General features: G+C 47.1%; 1 protein-coding gene across 3 annotated transcripts in view; it reads right to left on the reverse strand.

Annotated features, from left to right (window-relative positions):
* The window catches only part of LOC115191881 (palmitoyltransferase ZDHHC5), a 38,273-nt gene that overhangs the window by 14,459 nt on the left and 2,906 nt on the right, over window positions 1–20,908 (reverse strand). For 2 of the 3 annotated variants that reach the window (XR_003877780.1, XM_029749875.1), the window contains exons 2-3: window positions 8,267–11,055; window positions 466–587 (exon numbers count right to left, since the gene is read on the reverse strand). Coding sequence is in view for 2 of the 3 variants with exons in the window: in XM_029749875.1 (XP_029605735.1) it covers window positions 466–587; window positions 8,267–8,421 (277 nt within the window). In the remaining variant the exon portion in view is untranslated. Of the gene's footprint in view, window positions 1–465; window positions 588–8,266; window positions 11,056–11,305; window positions 11,383–20,908 lie in introns of those variants that run through there. The other variant, XM_029749876.1, reaches the window with a different exon arrangement.

Consider the following 20,908-nt stretch of genomic DNA (forward strand, 5'->3'; position numbering starts at 1 on the left):
ACACATCCCCTTACTAGATCAACACACACACACCCACACATCCCCTTACTAGATCAGCATGAACACACACATCCCCTTACTAGATCAGCATGAACACACACACACACACACACACACACACATCCCCTTACTAGATCAGCATGAACACACACACACACACACCCTTACTAGATCAGCATGAACACACACACATCCCCTTACTAGATCAACACACACACACACACACACACACACACACACACACACACACACACACACACACACACCCTTACTAGATCAGCATGAACACACACACATCCCCTTACTAGATCAACACACACACACCCACACACACACACACACACACACACACACACACACACCAATACTATACTACACTGCATTGGCAGTAGACAGTCAAACAGAGAGTTTGCAGAGAGCATGACCTGGAAGAGGCTGGTGTAGTTCTACATCTGTGCAACACACCTCTGGGGAAGATGCCCGGGTCCATGAAGGTGGCCATGCAGAAGTTGGCAAGGACGAACAGGAAGATGACACCGTTGTAGATCGGCACGGCAACCGAGAACTGCTCCGACAGCCATGGGCACCTGAAAGAGAGAGGGAGGGAGGGAGAAGAGGGGGGGGGGAGAAGTTAGATCAATTGTCTTTATTCATTACAAGAACCACAGCAATGCCCCCGTTGCCTCTGAACACCTCAATAAAAGGAAGGAATATCAAGCTCCATCTATGAATTTCAGAGGGGTTACATTTGTCCTGCCCCATCTTTCAGCTTTACAGCAAACCAAGTGGCAGGGCTGCCATTTTGTTGTGTTTTTTTGTTGTAAATGTTTTAAAACCGTGTTTTTGACAGGGAGGGCAGTGGCACTACAGGAGCAAAATTGTCAACAGTATCTGTTTAGGAACAGCTCGTCTCATTGCCATGGGAATGGGGCGACCCACATGTCGCACCCCGCGACGCCATTTTTCCTAACCCAGCCAACTAGTAACACTGTAGAAACTAAAATACACTAAAATACACTACAAAGGAACGTCTTGATTAGTGTTATGTTAGCTAGCTACAAAGTTGCTTTTGTATCATGACAAGGTGTAGTACTGAAACTATCGAGGTCACCTAGCCAGCTACACGGTCAAACAAAGTCAACAACGCAGCCACTGCTAGCTAGCCTACTCCACCAGCCAGCAGTACTGTATCATTTTCGTCATTTCAGTCAATAGATTTTCTGCAACGTAAGCTTAACTTTCTGAACATTCGAGACGTGTAGTCCACTTGTCATTCCAATCTCCTTTGCATTAGCGTAGCCTCTTCTGTAGCTTGTCAACTATGTGTCTGTCGATCCCGGTTCTCTCCACTCTGCACAGGCCATACAAACGCTTCACACCGCGTGGCCGCTGCCACTCTAACCTGGTGGTCCCAGCGCGCACGACCCACGTGGAGTTCCAGGTCTCCGGCAGCCTCTGGAACTGCCGGTCTGCGGCCAACAAGGCTGAGTTCATCTCAGCCTATGCTACCCTCCAGTCCCTAGACTTCCTGGCGCTGACGGAAACATGGATCACCACAGATAACACTGCTACTCCTACTGCTCTCTCCTCGTCTGGCCACGTGTTCTCGCATACCCCTAGAGCATCGAGCCAGCGGGGTGGTGGCACTGGAATCCTCATCTCTCCCAAGTGGACATTCTCTCTTTCTCCCCTGACCCATCTGTCTATCTCCTCATTTGAATTCCATGCTGTCACAGTTACCAGCCCTTTCAAGCTTAACATCCTCATCATTTATCGCCCTCCAGGTTCCCTTGGAGAGTTCATCAATGAGCTTGACGCCTTGATAAGTTCCTTCCCTGAGGATGGCTCACCTCTCACAGTTCTGGGTGACTTTAACCTCCCCACGTCTACCTTCGACTCATTCCTCTCTGCCTCCTTCTTTCCACTCCTCTCCTCTTTTGACCTCACCCTCTCACCTTCCCCCCCTACTCACAAGGCAGGCAATACGCTTGACCTCATCTTTACTAGATGCTGTTCTTCCACTAATCTCATTGCAACTCCTCTCCAAGTCTCCGACCACTACCTTGTATCCTTTTCCCTCTCGCTCTCATCAAAAACTTCTCACTCTGCCCCTACTCGGATGGTATTGCGCCGTCCCAACCTTCGCTCTCTCTCTCCTGCTACTCTCTCCTCTTCCATCCTATCATCTCTTCCCTCTGCTCAAACCTTCTCCAACCTATCTCCTGATTTTGCCTCCTCAACCCTCCTCTCCTCCCTCTCTGCATCCTTTGATTTTCTCTGTCCCCTATCCTCCAGGCCGGCTCGGTCCTCCCCTCCTGCTCCGTGGCTCGACGACTCACTGCGAGCTCACAGAACAGGGCTCCGGGCAGCCGAGCGGAAATGGAGGAAAACTCGCCTCCCTGCGGACCTCGCATCCTTTCACTCCCTCCTCTCTACATTTTCCTCTTCTGTCTCTGCTGCTAAAGCCACTTTCTACCACTCTAAATTCCAAGCATCTGCCTCTAACCCTAGGAAGCTTTTTGCTACCTTCTCCTCCCTCCTGAATCCTCCTCCCCCTCCCCCCCCCTCCTCCCTCACTGCGGATGACTTCGTCAACCATTTTGAAAAGAAGGTTGACGACATCCGATCCTCGTTTGCTAAGTCAAGCGACACCGCTGGTCCTGCTCACACTGCCCTACCCTGTGCTTTGACCTCTTTCTCCCCTCTCTCTCCAGATGAAATCTCGCGTCTTGTGACGGCCGGCCGCCCAACAACCTGCCCACTTGACCCTATCCCCTCCTCTCTTCTCCAGACCATTTCCGGAGACCTTCTCCCCTACCTCACCTCGCTCATCAACTCATCCTTGACCGCTGGCTACGTCCCTTCCGTCTTCAAGAGAGCGAGAGTTGCACCCCTTCTGAAAAAACCTACACTCGATCCCTCCGATGTCAACAACTACAGACCAGTATCCCTTCTTTCTTTTCTCTCCAAAACTCTTGAACGTGCCGTCCTTGGCCAGCTCTCCTGCTATCTCTCTCAGAACGACCTTCTTGATCCTAATCAGTCAGGTTTCAAGACTGGGCATTCAACTGAGACTGCTCTTCTCTGTGTCACGGAGGCTCTCCGCACTGCTAAAGCTAACTCTCTCTCCTCTGCTCTCATCCTTCTAGACCTATCTGCTGCCTTTGATACTGTGAACCATCAGATCCTCCTCTCCACCCTCTCCGAGCTGGGCATCTCCGGCACGGCCCACGCTTGGATTGCGTCCTACCTGACAGGTCGCTCCTACCAGGTGGCGTGGCGAGAAGCTGTCTCCGCACCACGTGCTCTCACCACTGGTGTCCCCCAGGGCTCTGTTCTAGGCCCTCTCCTATTCTCGCTATACACCAAGTCACTTGGCTCTGTCATATCCTCACACGGTCTCTCCTATCATTGCTACGCAGACGACACACAATTAATCTTCTCCTTTCCCCCTTCTGACAACCAGGTGGCGAATCGCATCTCTGCATGTCTGGCAGACATATCAGTGTGGATGACGGATCACCACCTCAAGCTGAACCTCGGCAAGACGGAGCTGCTCTTCCTCCCGGGGAAGGACTGCCCGTTCCATGATCTCGCCATCACGGTTGACAACTCCCTTGTGTCCTCCTCCCAGAGTGCTAAGAACCTTGGCGTGATCCTGGACAACACCCTGTCGTTCTCCACTAACATCAAGGCGGTGACCCGATCCTGTAGGTTCATGCTCTACAACATTCGCAGAGTACGACCCTGCCTCACACAGGAAGCGGCGCAGGTCCTAATCCAGGCACTTGTCATCTCCCGTCTGGATTACTGCAACTCGCTGTTGGCTGGGCTCCCTGCCTGTGCCATCAAACCCCTACAACTCATCCAGAACGCCGCAGCCCGTCTGGTGTTCAACCTTCCCAAGTTCTCTCACGTCACCCCGCTCCTCCGCTCTCTCCACTGGCTTCCAGTTGAAGCTCGCATCCGCTACAAGACCATGGTGCTTGCCTACGGAGCTGTGAGGGGAACGGCACCTCCGTACCTTCAGGCTCTGATCAGGCCCTACACCCAAACAAGGGCACTGCGTTCATCCACCTCTGGCCTGCTCGCCTCCCTACCTCTGAGGAAGCACAGTTCCCGCTCAGCCCAGTCAAAACTGTTCGCCGCTCTGGCACCCCAATGTTGGAACAATCTCCCTCACGATGCCAGGACAGCGGAGTCAATCACCACCTTCCGGAGACACCTGAAACCCCACCTCTTTAAGGAATACCTGGGATAGGATAAAGTAATCCTTCTAACCCCCCCCCTTTAAAGGATTTAGATGCACTATTGTAAAGTGTTTGTTCTACTGGATATTATAGGTGAATGCACCAATTTGTAAGTCGCTCTGGATAAGAGCGTCTGCTAAATGACTTAAATGTAAATGTAAATGTAAATGACAACGGGCCAACACCCTGAAAGACAGAGAGAGAGCGAGTTCATGCTAGGTTTAGCAAAGACTGCATTTGTCTAGTGAATAAAGCACTTGCTGATTAAACCGAGTTGAGCAAATTCAGAGGCAGACGGATAGCAAAAAAAGAGCGAGAGGAAAGAGGGAGAGGATGATATAGAAGGACAGGGACAGAGAGAAAAGAGAGAGAGAGGGACAGAGAGAGAGCGAGAGAAGGACAGCTCTTTATTAAGGGTGACAGATGCTGGCCTATTTTCCTTCTATTCCAGCATGGTGGTGGTGGTGGTGGTGGTGGTTGTTGTCTGGAGTAGAGCTATGAACTGACAGGCCGCTCGAGACACACTGACAGGAGACGACCTCCACACACACTCACACACCCTGACGTTGATCTGTCCTGTCTATCAATGTGTGTGTGTGTGTGTGTGAGTGAGAGAGAGAGAGAGCTGAGGAGCATGTTGAGTAGAGAGAGAGAGAGAGAGAGAGAGAGAGAGCGTGCACTGAGGAGCATGTTGAGTAGAGAGAGAGAGAGAGAGAGAGAGAGAGAGAGAGAGAGCGTGCACTGAGGAGCATGTTGAGTAGAGAGAGCGCTGAGGAGCATGTTGAGTAGAGAGAGAGAGAGCTGAGGAGCATGTTGAGTAGAGAGAGAGAGCGCTGAGGAGCATGTTGAGTAGAGAGAGAGAGCCGAGGAGCATGTTGAGTAGAGAGAGAGCGCCGAGGAGCATGTTGAGTAGAGAGAGAGAGCGCTGAGGAGCATGTTGAGTAGAGAGAGAGAGCCGAGGAGCATGTTGAGTAGAGAGAGAGCGCCGAGGAGCATGTTGAGTAGAGAGAGAGAGCCGAGGAGCATGTTGAGTAGAGAGAGAGAGAGGAGAGAGAGAGAGTGCACTGAGGAGCATGTTGAGTAGAGAGAGAGAGAGGAGAGAGAGAGAGTGCACTGAGGAGCATGTTGAGTAGAGAGAGAGAGAGAGAGAGAGAGAGAGAGAGAGAGAGAGAGAGAGAGTGCACTGAGGAGCATGTTGAGTAGAGAGAGCGCTGAGGAGCATGTTGAGTAGAGAGAGAGAGCGCTGAGGAGCATGTTGAGTAGAGAGAGAGAGCGCTGAGGAGCATGTTGAGTAGAGAGAGAGAGCCGAGGAGCATGTTGAGTAGAGAGAGAGAGCCGAGGAGCATGTTGAGTAGAGAGAGAGAGCCGAGGAGCATGTTGAGTAGAGAGAGAGAGCGCTGAGGAGCATGTTGAGTAGAGAGAGAGAGCCGAGGAGCATGTTGAGTAGAGAGAGAGCGCCGAGGAGCATGTTGAGTAGAGAGAGAGAGCCGAGGAGCATGTTGAGTAGAGAGAGAGAGAGGAGAGAGAGAGAGTGCACTGAGGAGCATGTTGAGTAGAGAGAGAGAGAGGAGAGAGAGAGAGTGCACTGAGGAGCATGTTGAGTAGAGAGAGAGAGAGAGAGTGCACTGAGGAGCATGTTGAGTAGAGAGAGCGCTGAGGAGCATGTTGAGTAGAGAGAGAGAGCGCTGAGGAGCATGTTGAGTAGAGAGAGAGAGCGCTGAGGAGCATGTTGAGTAGAGAGAGAGAGCCGAGGAGCATGTTGAGTAGAGAGAGAGAGCGCCGAGGAGCATGTTGAGTAGAGAGAGAGAGCGCCGAGGAGCATGTTGAGTAGAGAGAGAGAGCGCCGAGGAGCATGTTGAGTAGAGAGAGAGAGCGCCGAGGAGCATGTTGAGTAGAGAGAGAGCGCCGAGGAGCATGTTGAGTAGAGAGAGAGCGCCGAGGAGCATGTTGAGTAGAGAGAGAGCGCCGAGGAGCATGTTGAGTAGAGAGAGAGCGCCGAGGAGCATGTTGAGTAGAGAGAGAGAGCCGAGGAGCATGTTGAGTAGAGAGAGAGAGCCGAGGAGCATGTTGAGTAGAGAGAGAGAGCCGAGGAGCATGTTGAGTAGAGAGAGAGAGCCGAGGAGCATGTTGAGTAGAGAGAGAGAGCCGAGGAGCATGTTAAGTAGAGAGGGAAAGGAGTGTGTGTCTTTACGTCTGACGTTGCTCTGCTCTGTCCCATTGCCAGGGGTTGACTGACTGTGCACTACTCAATAACTGTCACACTACAGGCCGTAGGGGACTGGTGTGTGAGGACTGATGTGCATGCGAGTGTCTTTCTAGAATGGCAGAGAACAAACCAAGTGAGGGTGTGTGTGGTGATAGCAGTGTTTATGTAAAGGTGTGGGTGTGTTTGAGGAGATGGTCTTGTTTTTATTTATTTTATTTCACCTTTATTTAACCAGGTAGGCAGGTTGAGAACAAGTTCTCATTTACAATTGCGACCTGGCCAAGATAAAGCAAAGCAGTTCCACACATACAACAACACAGAGTTACACATGGAGTAAAACAAACATACAGTCAATAATACAGTAGAAAAATAAGTCTATATACAATGTGAGCAAATGAGGTGAGATAAGGGCGGTAAAGGCAAAAAAGGCCATGGTGGCAAAGTAAATACAATATAGCAAGTAGAACACTGGAATGGTAGATTATATTGGAAGAAAGTGCAAAGTAGAAATAGAAATAATGGGGTGCAAAGGAGCAAAATAAATAAATAAATAAATAAATACAGTAGGGGAAGAGGTAGTTGTTTAGGCAAAATTATAGATGGGCTATGTGCAGGTGCAGTGATCTGCTCTGACAGCTGGTGCTTAAAGCTAGTGAGGGAGATAAGTGTTTCCAGTTTCAGAGATTTTTGTAGTTCATTCCAGTCACTGGCAGCAGAGAACTGCAAGGAGAGACCGCCAAAGTAGGAATTGGCTTTGGGGGTGACCAGAGAGATATACCTGCTGGAGCGCGTGCTACAGGTGGGTGCTGCTATGGTGACCAGTGAGCTGAGATAAGGGGGGACTTTACCTAGCAGGGTCTTGTAGATGACCTGGAGCCAGTGGGTTTGGCGACGAGTATGAAGCGAAGGCCAGCCAACGAGAGCGTACAGGTCGCAGTGGTGGGTAGTATATGGGGCTTTGGTGACAAAACGGATGACACTGTGATAGACTGCATCCAGCTTGTTGAGTTGGGTATTGGAGGCTATTTTGTAAATGACATCGCCGAAGTCGAGGATTGGTAGGATGGTCAGTTTTACGAGGGTGTTTGGCAGCATGAGTGAAGGATGCTTTGTTGCGAATGAGGAAGCCAATTCTAGATTTAACTTTGGATTGGAGATGTTTGATGTGAGTCTGGAAGGAGAGTTTACAGTCTGACCAGACACTTAGGTATTTGTAGTTATCCACATATTCTAAGTCAGAACCGTCCAGAGTAGTGATGCTGGACAGGCGGGCAGGTGCAGGCAGCGATTGGTTGAAGAGCATGCATTTAGTTTTACTTGTATTTAAGAGCAGTTGGAGGCCACAGAAGGAGAGTTGTATGGCATTGAAGCTTGTCTGGAGGGTTGTTAACACAGTGTCCAAAGAAGGGCCAGAAGTATACAGAATGGTATCGTCTGCATAGAGGTGGATCAGAGACTCACCAGCAGCAAGAGCGACATCATTGATGTATACAGAGAAAAGAGTTGGCCCAAGAATTGAACCCTGTGGCACCCCCATAGAGACTGCCAGAGGCCTGGACAACAGGCCATCCGATTTGATACATTGAACTCTATCAGAGAAGTAGTTGGAGAACCAGGTGAGGCAATCATTTGAGAAATCATTTGTGTGTGTGTGTGTGTGTGTGTGTGTGTGTGTGTGTGTGTGTGTGTGTGCGCGTGTGTGTGTGTGTGTGTGTGTGTGGGGGGGAGACTCGTGTAGGACGTGTACACGCTGTGCGTTTGAGCGTCTGTGTATGACGTGTGTATGAGTGTGTGGTTTGGTCGTACTCACGTGAAGCAGAAGAAGAGCGTGGTGGATCCCACCAGGAAGGCCGTCGCCGCCGACACGGGCACATAGCGGGACGGGCGAAGTGGCCGGGACGGGGAGGCTGTGTGGGGGGACGAGGGGAGGCCACCCGCACCCCCACTCTTACTGCTGCCCGGCATCACACAGGGGGAGAGGGGATGGGATTACTCAGGGAGGGAGGGGAGAGGGGGGATTTGTCTGGGGTGTGTGGATGGAGGGATGGATTATAAAGAGGGAGGGAGAGATTAAGAGAAAGGGCACAGAGAGAGAGAGAGAGAGATTGATGGGGTTAGAGAGGGAGGTAGAGGAGTCCCCTTCTCAATCGGACCAGGACGAGAGAAGACCCACGTCTCTGCATGTTCACCGGAAAGAAGGAGATGAAGAGAAAGAAAGGGTAGATCGGCCCTCCCTAAACCACGTGTTCATAAAATAACTCTGTCCCTTTGCTTAAAGTTGTGGGACGTATATTCAACTTGACCTTTGGCCTTGTCTGAGAGGAGGGGGTAAGATAAGACAGAGATAGAGGGGGGGGATTTGATTGAGATGGACTCTGACAGCTAAAGACTTAAAGAGACTCCACTAGAAGGCCTTTTGTTTTGCTGTCCTCCGGACAACACACAGGTCAACATAAAAATAGACTGGAACATAAAGATAAACAGAGCCACTATTTAAAAGACGTCCTCTCATAAGATTGAGGCGTTGCCGCTCTATGCTTGACCTACTGGATTATATAGGAGGACGACGACAACAAGTTCTGCTCAATTGTGGGTCAATCTCAAGGCTGATACTTTTAAATTGCTTGGTTTCTCTTTAGTCTTTAACAATGGTTCCTTACAGTGGATTTGGGTAAATATCTTGACATTTTTAAAAGGAATATCAAGAAATGTGCGCGTGCGAGAGGTAAATAACTTAATTGAAGGCTTAGTGATTGTACGATACAAAAACCAAAAATGTGCAATAAAAAAAAAAGAACGCTGTGATATGGCTTGATTGTTCCGGTGTGGTTTAGAAAGATCTCGGACCCTCCCTTTTCTAAAGAAAAGATGTAGGATGTCTCAGTAAAGCATAACGTATGTGATTTGGTGAAGCCGTTTTAAAAACGTACATTTCTTTATTCATTACAATCTTACTCTCATCTAGTCCTTAGACTCATAAATGGTTTAAAAAATATATTTTTATTTTTTATTTTTTTTAAACTCAACTTTGAGGGGTCAAAATGTCAGTTAGGTTCAGAGAACGAGGCAGATCGCTTTGGTTGACCTGCTATACATTCCCTGTTCAACCAAAGCCCGTATCAATAACTTAATATTTCAACGACCTCTGGCTCAGTTCAATGACATTCAGAGCCAATAACCTTCTCCCCTTCCAGACGAAGGTGACTGATTGCTTCGCTCTGTAGATTGTACGGTTCAGTCTGTAGCCTGTTCAGTCTGTACGCTACTCTGTCTGTGATACAGACCGACTGAGTGTGAATTTGGCTCTGACACAGATGTTTTGAAAAAGGGGGTGGGAGCGATCGAGAGGTAGAGATCGATTGCTAGGTTTTTGATTTGACGCGGGTCAAGGCGTAAAAAGATCGCAAATTAGCAGTTTATTTTCTGCCTCGATAGAAAGGTATCACTGGAGGTGGTCTAATGTGTAAACGGGTAAACAAAGGGGGGGGAGAGTGAGAGAGAGAGAGAGAGAGAGAGAGAGAGAAGAGAAAAGTAGAGCAAAATGGTCTTTGATTGTGTCCTAGTGGGATTCTTGTCTCTGTGTATTTTGCTCCCTGGTTGGCTCAATCCTCAGATGAGATGGGAAAAACAAAACAACATCAAAACAAGAGCCGAAAATCAGCAGAGACTAATATCAGGCAGTCGAAGTCAGCTAGTTTCCTCACTAAATAAAAAATGGCTGTCCCTTCAGTCCAAACAGCATCTTCAAAACGCCAATGTGCTCGTAGACGGACGCTCAGACTTTGTTCTTCCTGGTCGGGGCATCCCTGAGCCAACGGGAGACAAGCGGGAAGTCTCAAAGGTCGATCCCACCTGCTACAGGTGTGGGTGGAAGAAGACGTGTACACAGGTCAAATTGTGTGTGTCCTTGTAACCTGGAGGAGTCCATGAGGGGGCACATATCCAAAACACCCTGAAAGACCCTGTAAAATGGTTAAAGAAAAACAAACAAAAAAAGGATTAAAAAAAAAGGAGAAAAAAAAAGCAATGTGAAGTTGAACCCAGAGAGGAAGGGCCTGAAGATTAGAAGCTGGAAGCTGAATCTCCCTAGAGGTTGATGAAGAGCTCCTCCCCAGTGTCTGTAGACACCCAAGGCCCAGCTGTGTTAGCTAGCCAAGGAGAGGAGGGCCGTTAGTTACATAAGCCACCGTCTCACTGAGCGAGGCAGCCAGCCAGCCATTCCCATTCCCCCAGGGCCATTCCTCTACTTCCGTCCCCCAGCGGAGTGCACCGAGAGGGGGGGGGGGCGCACACCCTCCCACTACGACCCCTGGGAAGCAACTCTGGGTCTCGGAGGGCGTGTCTGAGTGACGTTTATGTGACTCCCTAGGGCTACTTCTAGTGGAGTGTGTGTGTGTGTGTGTGTGTGTGTAAAGGGGGAGGGTGGCAGTTAGGAGAGCAGTGTGATAATCTGTAATAAAAGAAGTGTTTAGATCCAACAGGTTTTCCAACAGGCACGGTCTCTCTCTCCACCCCCGCTGTGGTGTCACTGGTGATCCTCCTCTCTTTAGTCAGATACGCCTGGCACACGGCCTCTGGATGTCTGGTGGGATACAGCTCCTATAGGGAGGGAGAGGAGGAGGAGAGAGACAGATGGGATAGAGGGAGAGAGAGGGGAGGGTGGGAATAAGAGAGAGAGCGAGAGAGAGAGAGAGAGAGAGAGAGAGAGAGAGAGAGGAAAAGCATGGGAGAGAGACACGTCTTTAGCTCCATCTTGAACCACAGCCAACTATGTATGGGACTTCATCGTAAACAAACAGCATTCAATGTCGAGCACCAACTAGTCTAGCAGAACGCATCGGTTGTTCACCTTGCTTCTGCTGTGGAAGTTGTCTGCTGTTGTCACTGTGTGTGTGTGTGTGCGCACGAGTACGTCAACCGGGAGTGTGTCTGTGGGCAATAAATATATATATATATGTTGTTATCTCGGCCAGCAATCATTCTGGTTCCTAAAAAACAAATCCATAAAAACAAGGTGTGTGATTCGGTCTGGCAGATATTCCCGTTAGCCCTCCAGGGATTCATCTGAAAGAGTGAGGACAAAAAAAAGATAAATAAAAAAAAGTGTCCTGTCCCTCGTCTCCAAACGGTGTATGACAAGGTGTTGAGAGAGATGACGCTTTTCATAATTAGCCAACTCAAAATGGGAGTTGAGCCCTATAACCAGGGCCACATGTGCCATTCAGACACAACCAATGTTAGAGGGCGTGAACCGTGAACGTACAAGTGAGACTGAGTGAATGCGAGTGACTGTGACCGTGTGTCGGGGCCTGCGAAGGACACCACGGTTGGCACAAAATGAGAGCGCGCTCTTTGGAACAGAGGGTACAACCTGAACTTGCACAATAACGACGCTCATTTTGCCGTTTTTCCCAGAAGGCCTACCTTTTCCCAGAAGGCCTACCTTTTCCCAGAAGACAGAGATAAGATGCAGCACCTGAGATCAAGCTCCATTCAGACTCGCGAATTTCACTCCTAAGTCCTTATTAGAGTGCAAACGTCAGCAAGTTATCATTCTGATTCGTGAACAGAATTTGCATTTATAGTGGCTTAGTGCTTTTTCCTCAATCTCAAAAGTGCTTTAAAATTGTACTAGGCTGAATTGTCCGTTCCTCAAAACAAATTAGGCGCTCCCTATCTCCCCTTCGACAGTTGAAATAGTCAGCTCCCTCTGTTACATCCTTCCTAGGGTCATATTCATCAGGCACCAAACAGAAGAAAAACAGACAAACAAGGGGAGGGGCTAACTGAACTAGTCCAATAAAAACGTTTCCAACGCACAACGCTTTTTTAAAACTTTTTTCTCCAATGTGCCGCCTCGTACGCCGGCCAGGTCTGTAATTAGGGCGGTGTAGTTCTAAACGGGCTGACTAATAGGGGAGATGCCTGTAGGTATCAGGCTCAGCTATGCAGAGACTGGAAGTGACAGTGACAGTCAGACCAGTGACCTGAATCATTCAAACACTAATACACATGTAGCACATCAGAGGCGGCTGCCTATAGACAGAGATTAGGAATCACCAGCCACTTCAGTAATATTTCCGGATTTAGCATCTCACATGTATAAACCGCACTCCACACCATTCTACGGTATCTTAGTCCCTTCAATTTTTATGTAAATATTGCATCACCCACCTCATATGTACATACTGTACTCTATACCACGCCACTGTATCTTAGTCCAATGCCGCTTTGACAGATATGTATATATTCTTAATCCATTCCTGACTTAGATTTCTGTGTATTTTGGGGTATATGTTGTGAAATTGTTAGATATTACCTGTTAGACATTACTGCACTGTCGGAGCTAGAAACACAAGCGTTTCGCTACACCGCATTAACATCTGCTAAACACGTGTATGTGACCAATGACATTTGATTTGATTTGTAACATGATCTCCCATGTTCTTCTAAGTCTACGTCCCAACTGGCGCCCCGTTTGCTTTATACTGCACTACCTTTGACCTGGGCCCATACTATTTACAATCGGGCCCTGGTCGAAGGCAGTGTACTATAAAGGAACTAGGGTGTAATTTGGGACACAGGCCAAGTAAGCCTCTTCCGAGCCAGAACAGCGATAGGGCCTAGGCCTGTCTCCTGTTTCTGTAGTGGGAGGCAGCTTGGAGGTATAAGTACACCCCCTAGACAGGACGCTAGTCTGTCGCAAGGCCTCACCCCCGATCCACCTCCTGGGCCTAATCCTAAAATGTTCATTTTGGACTTTGAGTCTATCACCTATGACTGATCCCTCTCTCCCTCTGGAATCTACATCTCCAGCATAAGGAAGGGGGGAAAAGGAGGGAAAGACAGGATAGTAACAATAGAACAATCGCTGGTACAGTGAGTATTTGATCCCCTGCTGATTTTGTACATTTTGTACACTGACAAAGAAATGATCAGTCTATAATTTTAATGGTAGGTTTATTTGAACAGTGAGAGACAGAATAACAACAAAATAATCCAGAAAAACGCATGTCAAAAATGTTATAAATTGATTTGCATTTTAATGAGGGAAATAAATATTTGACCCCTCTGCAAAACATGACTTAGTACTTGGTGGCAAAAGCCTTGTTGGCAATCACAGAGGTCAGACGTTTCTTGTAGTTGGCCACCAGGTTTGCACACATCTCAGGAGGGATTTTGTCCCACTCCTCTTTGCAGATCTTCTCCAAGTCATTAAGGTTTCGAGGCTGACGTTTGGTAACTCGAACCTTCAGCTCCCTCCACAGATTTCCTATGGGATTAAGGTCTGGAGACTGGCTAGGCCACTCCAGGACCTTAATGTGCTTCTTCTTGAGCCACTCCTTTGTTGCCTTGGCCGTGTGTTTTGGGTCATTGTCATGCTGGAATACCCATCCACGACCCATTTTCAATGCCCTGGCTGAGGGAAGGAGGTTCTTACCCAAGATTTGACGGTACATGGCCCCGTCCATCGTCCCTTTGATGCGGTGAAGTTGTCCTGTCCCCTTAGCAGAAAAACACCCCCAAAGCATAATGTTTCCACCTCCATGTTTGACGGTGGGGATGGTGTTCTTGGGGTCATAGGCAGCATTCCTCCTCCTCCAAACACGGCGAGTTGAGTTGATGCCAAAGAGCTCCATTTGGGTCTCATCTGACCACAACACTTTCACCCAATTGTCCTCTGAATCATTCAGATGTTCATTGGCAAACTTCAGACGGGCATGTATATGTGCTTTCTTGAGCAGGGGGACCTTGCGGGCGCTGCAGGATTTCAGTCCTTCACGGCGTAGTGTGTTACCAATTGTTTTCTTGGTGACTATGGTCCCAGCTGCCTTGAGATCATTGACAAGATCCTCCCGTGTAGTTCTGGGCTGATTCCTTACCGTTCTCATGATTATTGCAACTCCACGAGGTGAGATCTTGCATGGAGCCCCAGGCCGAGGGAGATTGACAGTTCTTTTGTGTTTCTTCCATTTGCGAATAATCGCACCAACTGTTGTCACCTTCTCACCAAGCTGCTTGGCGATGGTCTTATAGCCCATTCCAGCCTTGTGTAGGTCTACAATCTTGTCCCTGACATCCTTGGAAAGCTCTTTGGTCTTGGCCATGGTGGAGCGTTTGGAATCTGATTGATTGATTGCTTCTGTGGACAGGTGTCCATTATACAGGTGACAAACTGAGATTAGGAGCACTCCCTTTAAGAGTGTGCTCCTAATCTCAGATCGTTACCTGTATAAAAGACACCTGGGAGCCAGAAATCTTTCTGATTGAGAGGGGGGGGTCAAATACTTATTTCCCCTCATTAAAATGCAAATTTATTTATTACATTTTTTGACATGCGTTTTTCTGTATTTTTTTGTTGTTATTCTGTCTCTCACTGTTCAAATAAACCTACCATTAAAATTATAGACTGATCATTTCTTTGTCAGTGGGCAAACGTACAAAATCAGCAGGGGATCAAATACTTTTTCCCCCTCACTGTATGTCTAACATATAAACTTCTCCTCTGCTTTGGGCTAAGTTCCAATCGAATGTGTGAAATATATAGACCTCTGCTCTGGGTTACGTCCCAATCGGATTCATTAACCTCCTAGTATCCTCATCTCCTTTCCTTCATCATAATGGAGGTAGGTAGGCAGAGCAGGAGTTTTTCCCTGACCAGACCAAGGAAAACCCACGGTGCTAGCTAGTTATAGCCATATAAAATGAGGCCCAGTGTTTTTCCTAGTCAGTTCACATGGTCGGGAACACTTCTGGCTATACATGTAAGAGAGAAGACTGGCATGTATCACTCAGGCCAATGGTTATCTGAGTGAAACAGATGCTATGTAAGAGTATTGGGACACAGCACGATACTGATATAGTTTGTGTCCCAAATGGCATGCTATTCCCTAGAAAGTGCACTACCCTATGGGCCCTGGTCAAAAGTAGTGCACTGCGTAGGGAGCCATTTGGGACACAAAATAGATGGTTAGCCTGCAGCAGTAGAATCTTGCCAGGAAAAGGGTGTCTCTGCCTAGGCTGTCATAGTACTGAGATCTAGATAGAGATTACACATATTGAGCAAAATGGGCGGGCACACACACATTCACTCACTCACTCACTCACTCTCGGTGTGTGTGTGTGTGTAACATGAGTGCGGATGATTGCCTAATTAGTGGAGTATGCCTTGCTGCCGTGGGGAGGAAACAGAAGCACAGACACACAATATGACTCACCGCAGTGCTACGCCCTCCCTGCGACCACCTCATTTTTGGGGTTGTCGAAGAGCTATGCAATCAGAACCATTCACGTATGACCAACAGTACGTATCCGTCCCCTCCCCATCTACAGACTAAAGGTATGTGATCTAGTGGGTACCAGGTGCTGAGAAATGCTGAGAGATGATTAGATACTCAAAGGTGACCACAGATGGACTTCAGATTACTAATATATATATATATATATATTAGTACCAGTCAAACATTTGGACACACCTTCTCATTCCAGGGTTTTTCTTTATTTTTTACATTGTAGAATAGTGAAAGAAAATCTATACTATGAAATAACACATATGGAATCGTGTAGTAACCACAAAAAATGTGTTAAACAAATCTAAATATATTTGATATGTGAAATTCTTCGAAGTAGCCACCCGTTGCCTTGATGACACCTTTGCACACTCTTGGCATCCTCTCAACCAGCTTCGTGAGGTAGTCACCTGAATTGCATTTCAATTAACAGGTGTGCCTTGTTAAAAAAGTTCATTTGTGGAATTTCTTCCTACTTAATGCATTTGAGCCAATCATGTGTTGACAAGGTAGGGGTAGTATTACTTTAAGACATGAAGGTCAGTAAATAATGAAAATTTCCGCAAATACCTATGATGAAACTGGTTGAGGACCGCAACAGGAAAGGAAGACCCAGAGTTACTTCTGCTGCAGAGGATAAGTTCATTAGAGTTAACTGCACCTCAGATTGCAGCCCAAATAAATGCTTCACAGAGTTCAAGTAACAGACACATCTCAACATCAACTGTACAGAGGAGACTGTGTAAATCAGGCCTTCGTGGTTGAATTGATGCAAATAAACCACTACTAAAGAACACCAATAAGAAGGAGAGACTTGTTTGGGCCAAGAAACACGAGCAATGGACATTAGACCGGTGGAAATCTGTCCTTTGGTCTGATGAGTCCAAATTTGAGATCATGGAGGTGGTGTGATGGTGCTTTGCTAGTGACACTGTCTGTGATATTTAGAATTCAAGGTACACTTAACCAGCATGGCTACCACAGCATTCTGCAGTGATACGCCATCCCATCTGGTTTGGGCTTAGTGGGACTATCATTTGTTTTTCAACAGGACAATGACCCAAAACACACCTCAAGGGCTATTTGACCAAGGAGGAGAGTGATGGGGTGCTGCATCAGATTACCTGGCCTCCACAATCACCCGACCTCAACCCAATTGAGATTTGGGATGAGTCGGACCGCAGAGTGAAGGAAAAGCAGCCAACAAGTACTCAGCATACAGTATGTGGAAAGTCCTTCAAGACTGTTGGAAAAGCATTCATCATGAAGCTGGTTGAGAGAATGCCAAGAGTGTGCAAAGCTGTCATCAAGGCAAAGGGTGGCTACTTTGAAGAATCTCAAATATGTTTGGATTTATTGAACACTTTTTTGGGTTAGTACATGATTCCATGTGTAATTTAATAGTTTTGATGTCTTCACTATTATTCTACAATGTAGAAAATAGTACAAATAAAGAAAAACCCTTGAATGAGAAGGTGTCCAAATTTTTGTGACATATATATATATATATATATATAAAACCAGTCACAAAAATTTGGACACCTTCTCATACGTGCATACATACATACACACACACACCTTGGCGTACACCTATCTATCTTTCTACCGTAATCGCGTTAAACCTGTCATCATTAAACTTCAAGGAAGGAAGGAAGGATGCATTTTACAAGTAGCATCCTCACTGGGCCTGTGTTCAAGTCTCTAGTCTCTCTCTCTGGTTTCCACTGTCCAGGAGAAGTCTTGACTTCTGGACCATTGACCTAGCTGTGGAGGACCAACAAACTAGCTGCTTGATCTGGGAATCTTTCCTCCAATTCGTCTTTCCTCACCTTCCTCAAATCACATTGGAGGGGAGAAGATCCAAGGTCCCTCCACTCAGGCCTTCTCCGCCAATGCGTTTTGAGGAGGAGAGAGGACGCAAGACGAATTGGGGAAAGAGCCTGGGAGGGACTATCCCATGCGCTGAAGACAGACACAGATGACAGCTGAGAGGGAGAGAGAGAGAGAGCGAGCCTATTGTGACACGGTCAGATTCCACGAGGATTAGCTAATGATCATCACCACTTCCTCTTCTTTTCAGTAGGCTGCTGGGTAAAACAAGCTGATACCTACCTCGTTGGGCATGCTCACCTACATCACACTCAGCGTCTGTCTCTGGGCTACATGCCCGAATTGCTCAAAGGCATTGAACTCCCTCCCTCTGTACATTTTCAGCCGTCATTCCTTACCATTTACATGACCCCCCCCCCTCCATGGGGGTCAATAAAGTACATTCATTAATTCATTCAGAAAACACCACCGACACTCACACTACATCTGGCGCTTAAAACCATCTACACAACTGACAAACCAAAGTCCTTACAGTTCCTTCCTGCAACAGAATAGGCTTATGATCGGCAGTAGGGCTGTGATGGAATTTTGCATGATGGTAATTGGCCGGCCAAATGACCGCAGTCTCTGTAAAACCGTTCCAACAGCAAATAATATAATACAATTAAAATGTCTATTCTTTTCGACGCACATTTTCCCCTCTCCTCCTGACTGCATGCGCTGGCGTAGGTTATATTGCTGTGTGCTGCTGCGCCTTTCTACATGTACACATTTGCTACAACACCTCTTGCTTGTTTCAGCAAGGAGCAACAAAGATTCATCACGTTGTTAAGAGTCCATGTGACCGCAGGAAAAGGACAGTCGCACGAATACCCGGCCCGTCTCGAGTCAGCTGTTCGTTAAAAAATGTGTTTGTTTTTTTACGGTGAGACCAGCCTGCATCTACGACAACCCATTCAGAAAGGTATTACTTCCCCTATCACTTCTTAGGTGTGAGTGAGATCACCACCCTGCCCAAAAGAACTTGGCTTCAATTGGTTTCCATGGAGATGTCTGCCCTCAGCTGACCCGGATGCTGTAGAAAGGAGGCCTTAACACAAAAGTGGACCCATGACAAACAAAACACTGAGGTTAGGTGGAAAGAATGAGTGTATAATGTGTATTGTATCCCACACAGACCTAATAAAGAAGGCAGTTGAGTACACTCATGAACATAATGAGTGTTTCCTCATCGGCCGCAGTAGCGCCCAGCCGGCCACGACCATTGGCACGGGCTACTCTCTTTACTAGCTAGGTTTCCATCCAATTGGCAACCGATGTGAATATTCAAAAATCTGCATGAAAACAATATGCGCAATTTCCCCCACCAGCCGTAGTGCACATAAAAATGACTTTTGCGGTCAAATTCTCATGTACTGAAAAAAAAGGACAAGTGAAATGGGTTTCCAATCACATTTTCAACTCTACTCACGGTTTTGTCACGTACGCTCTAGCCCATGTATTCCCAAACTGGGGTACGCCAAATAAAAATGTGATTAACATTGTTTCAAAATGTAAAAAAATAAATAGTCCATTTATATTTTCCAACTGGGCTATACATTTGGGTGAGGTCCCCCCACCCCCCCCCTCGCCTGAATAGCCTCGTTTCACTGCCAAAAATAAAATTAAACCATCAAGTATTCCACGAAATAACAACAATGTCAACTACAGGTAGCCTAGTCAAATAATTAACATCCAATCACATTAACCGTTACTCTCTCGCGGGAAGCCTTCACTCTTGCGCAGACATTTAGAAACAAAACATGACAATTTGAAAAATAAGCCACGGGAGTTTTTGTGCGAGAATAAAGACGATTTTCGAGTAGCAAGACATGTATAAAAGCAACAGATACCATTAATAAGAAGGGGCTAGAAGCGTCTTATATCGTGAGCTACCGAGGGGCTAGGACAGGCAAGCCCCATACTATTGTGGAGGACTTAATTCTTCCTGCTGCCACGGATATGGCTGGGACAATGCTGGGGGAAAAGGTAAAAAAAACTATCCAGACAATGCCTTCATCAAATAACACTGTTTCACGACGCATCAGTGACATGGCAGGAGATGTTTTGAAACAATTACTGCTTTGCATACAAGCCAGTGAATTATATGTGTTACAGCTGGATGAGTCAACAGACGTGGCAGGCCTGGCACAGCTCCTGGTATAAGTCTGTTACGTTTATGGGGGGGTCAATTAAGGAAGACATCCTCTTCTGCAAACCAGCACAACATGAGGATATTCTTAAAAGTGCTGGACAGCTTTGTGACATCAAATGGACTTGTGGTCAAGATGTGTTGGTATCTGTACTGATGGTGCAAAAGCCATGACAGGGAGACACAGTAGAGTGGTAACGTGCGTGCAAGCAGTTGCTCCCGACGCCACTTGGTTACACTGCAGCATCCACCGAGAGGCACTTGCTGCCAAGGGAATGCCTGACAGCTTGAAAGATGTTTTGGACACTACAGTGATAATGGTTAACTTTGTTAAAGCAAGGCCCCTGAACTCTTGTGTATTTTCTGCATTACGCAATCATATGGGCAGCGACCTTGTAACGCTTTTACAACATACAGAAGTGCGCTGGTTATCAAGGGGCAAAGTATTGACACATTTTTTTTAATTGAGAGACGAGCTTAAAGTTTTCTTTACTGACCATAATTTTCACGTGTGACCGCTTGCCTGATGACGAGTTTCTCACAAGACTGGCCTATCTGGGTGATGTTTTTTCTCGCCTGAATGATCTGAATCTAGGATTACAGGGACTCTCCACAACTATATTCAATGTGCGGGACAAAATTGAGGCTATGATTAAGAAGTTGGAGCTCTTCTCTGTCTGCATTAACAAGGACAACACACAGGTCTTTCCATCATTGTATGATTTTGTGTGTGCAAATGTGATATAGCGAAGGACCTGAGTGAGCTGGGTGCGCAATTACGCAGGTACTTTCCTGAAACGGACAACACAAACAACTGGATTCATTATCCCTTTCATGCCCTGCCTCCAGTCCACTTACCGATATCTGAACAAGAGAGCCTCATCGAAATTGCAACAAGGCAAGCAGTTCTGTGAAAATTTAATTTAATCAGAAGCCACTGCCAAATTTCTGTATTGGGCTGGGCTCAGAGTTTCCTGCCTTGGCAAATCGTACTGTTAAGACACTGATGCCCTTTGCAACCACGTACCTATGTGAGAGTGGATTCTCGGCCCTCACTAGCATGAAAACTAAATACAGGCACAGACTGTGTGTGGAAAATGATTTAAGACAGACTCTCTCCAGTACAACCCAACATTGCAGA

This window comes from Salmo trutta, chromosome 4 (genome assembly GCF_901001165.1).
Source record: "Salmo trutta chromosome 4, fSalTru1.1, whole genome shotgun sequence".
In the NCBI taxonomy this organism is placed as follows: Eukaryota; Metazoa; Chordata; class Actinopteri; order Salmoniformes; family Salmonidae; genus Salmo; species Salmo trutta.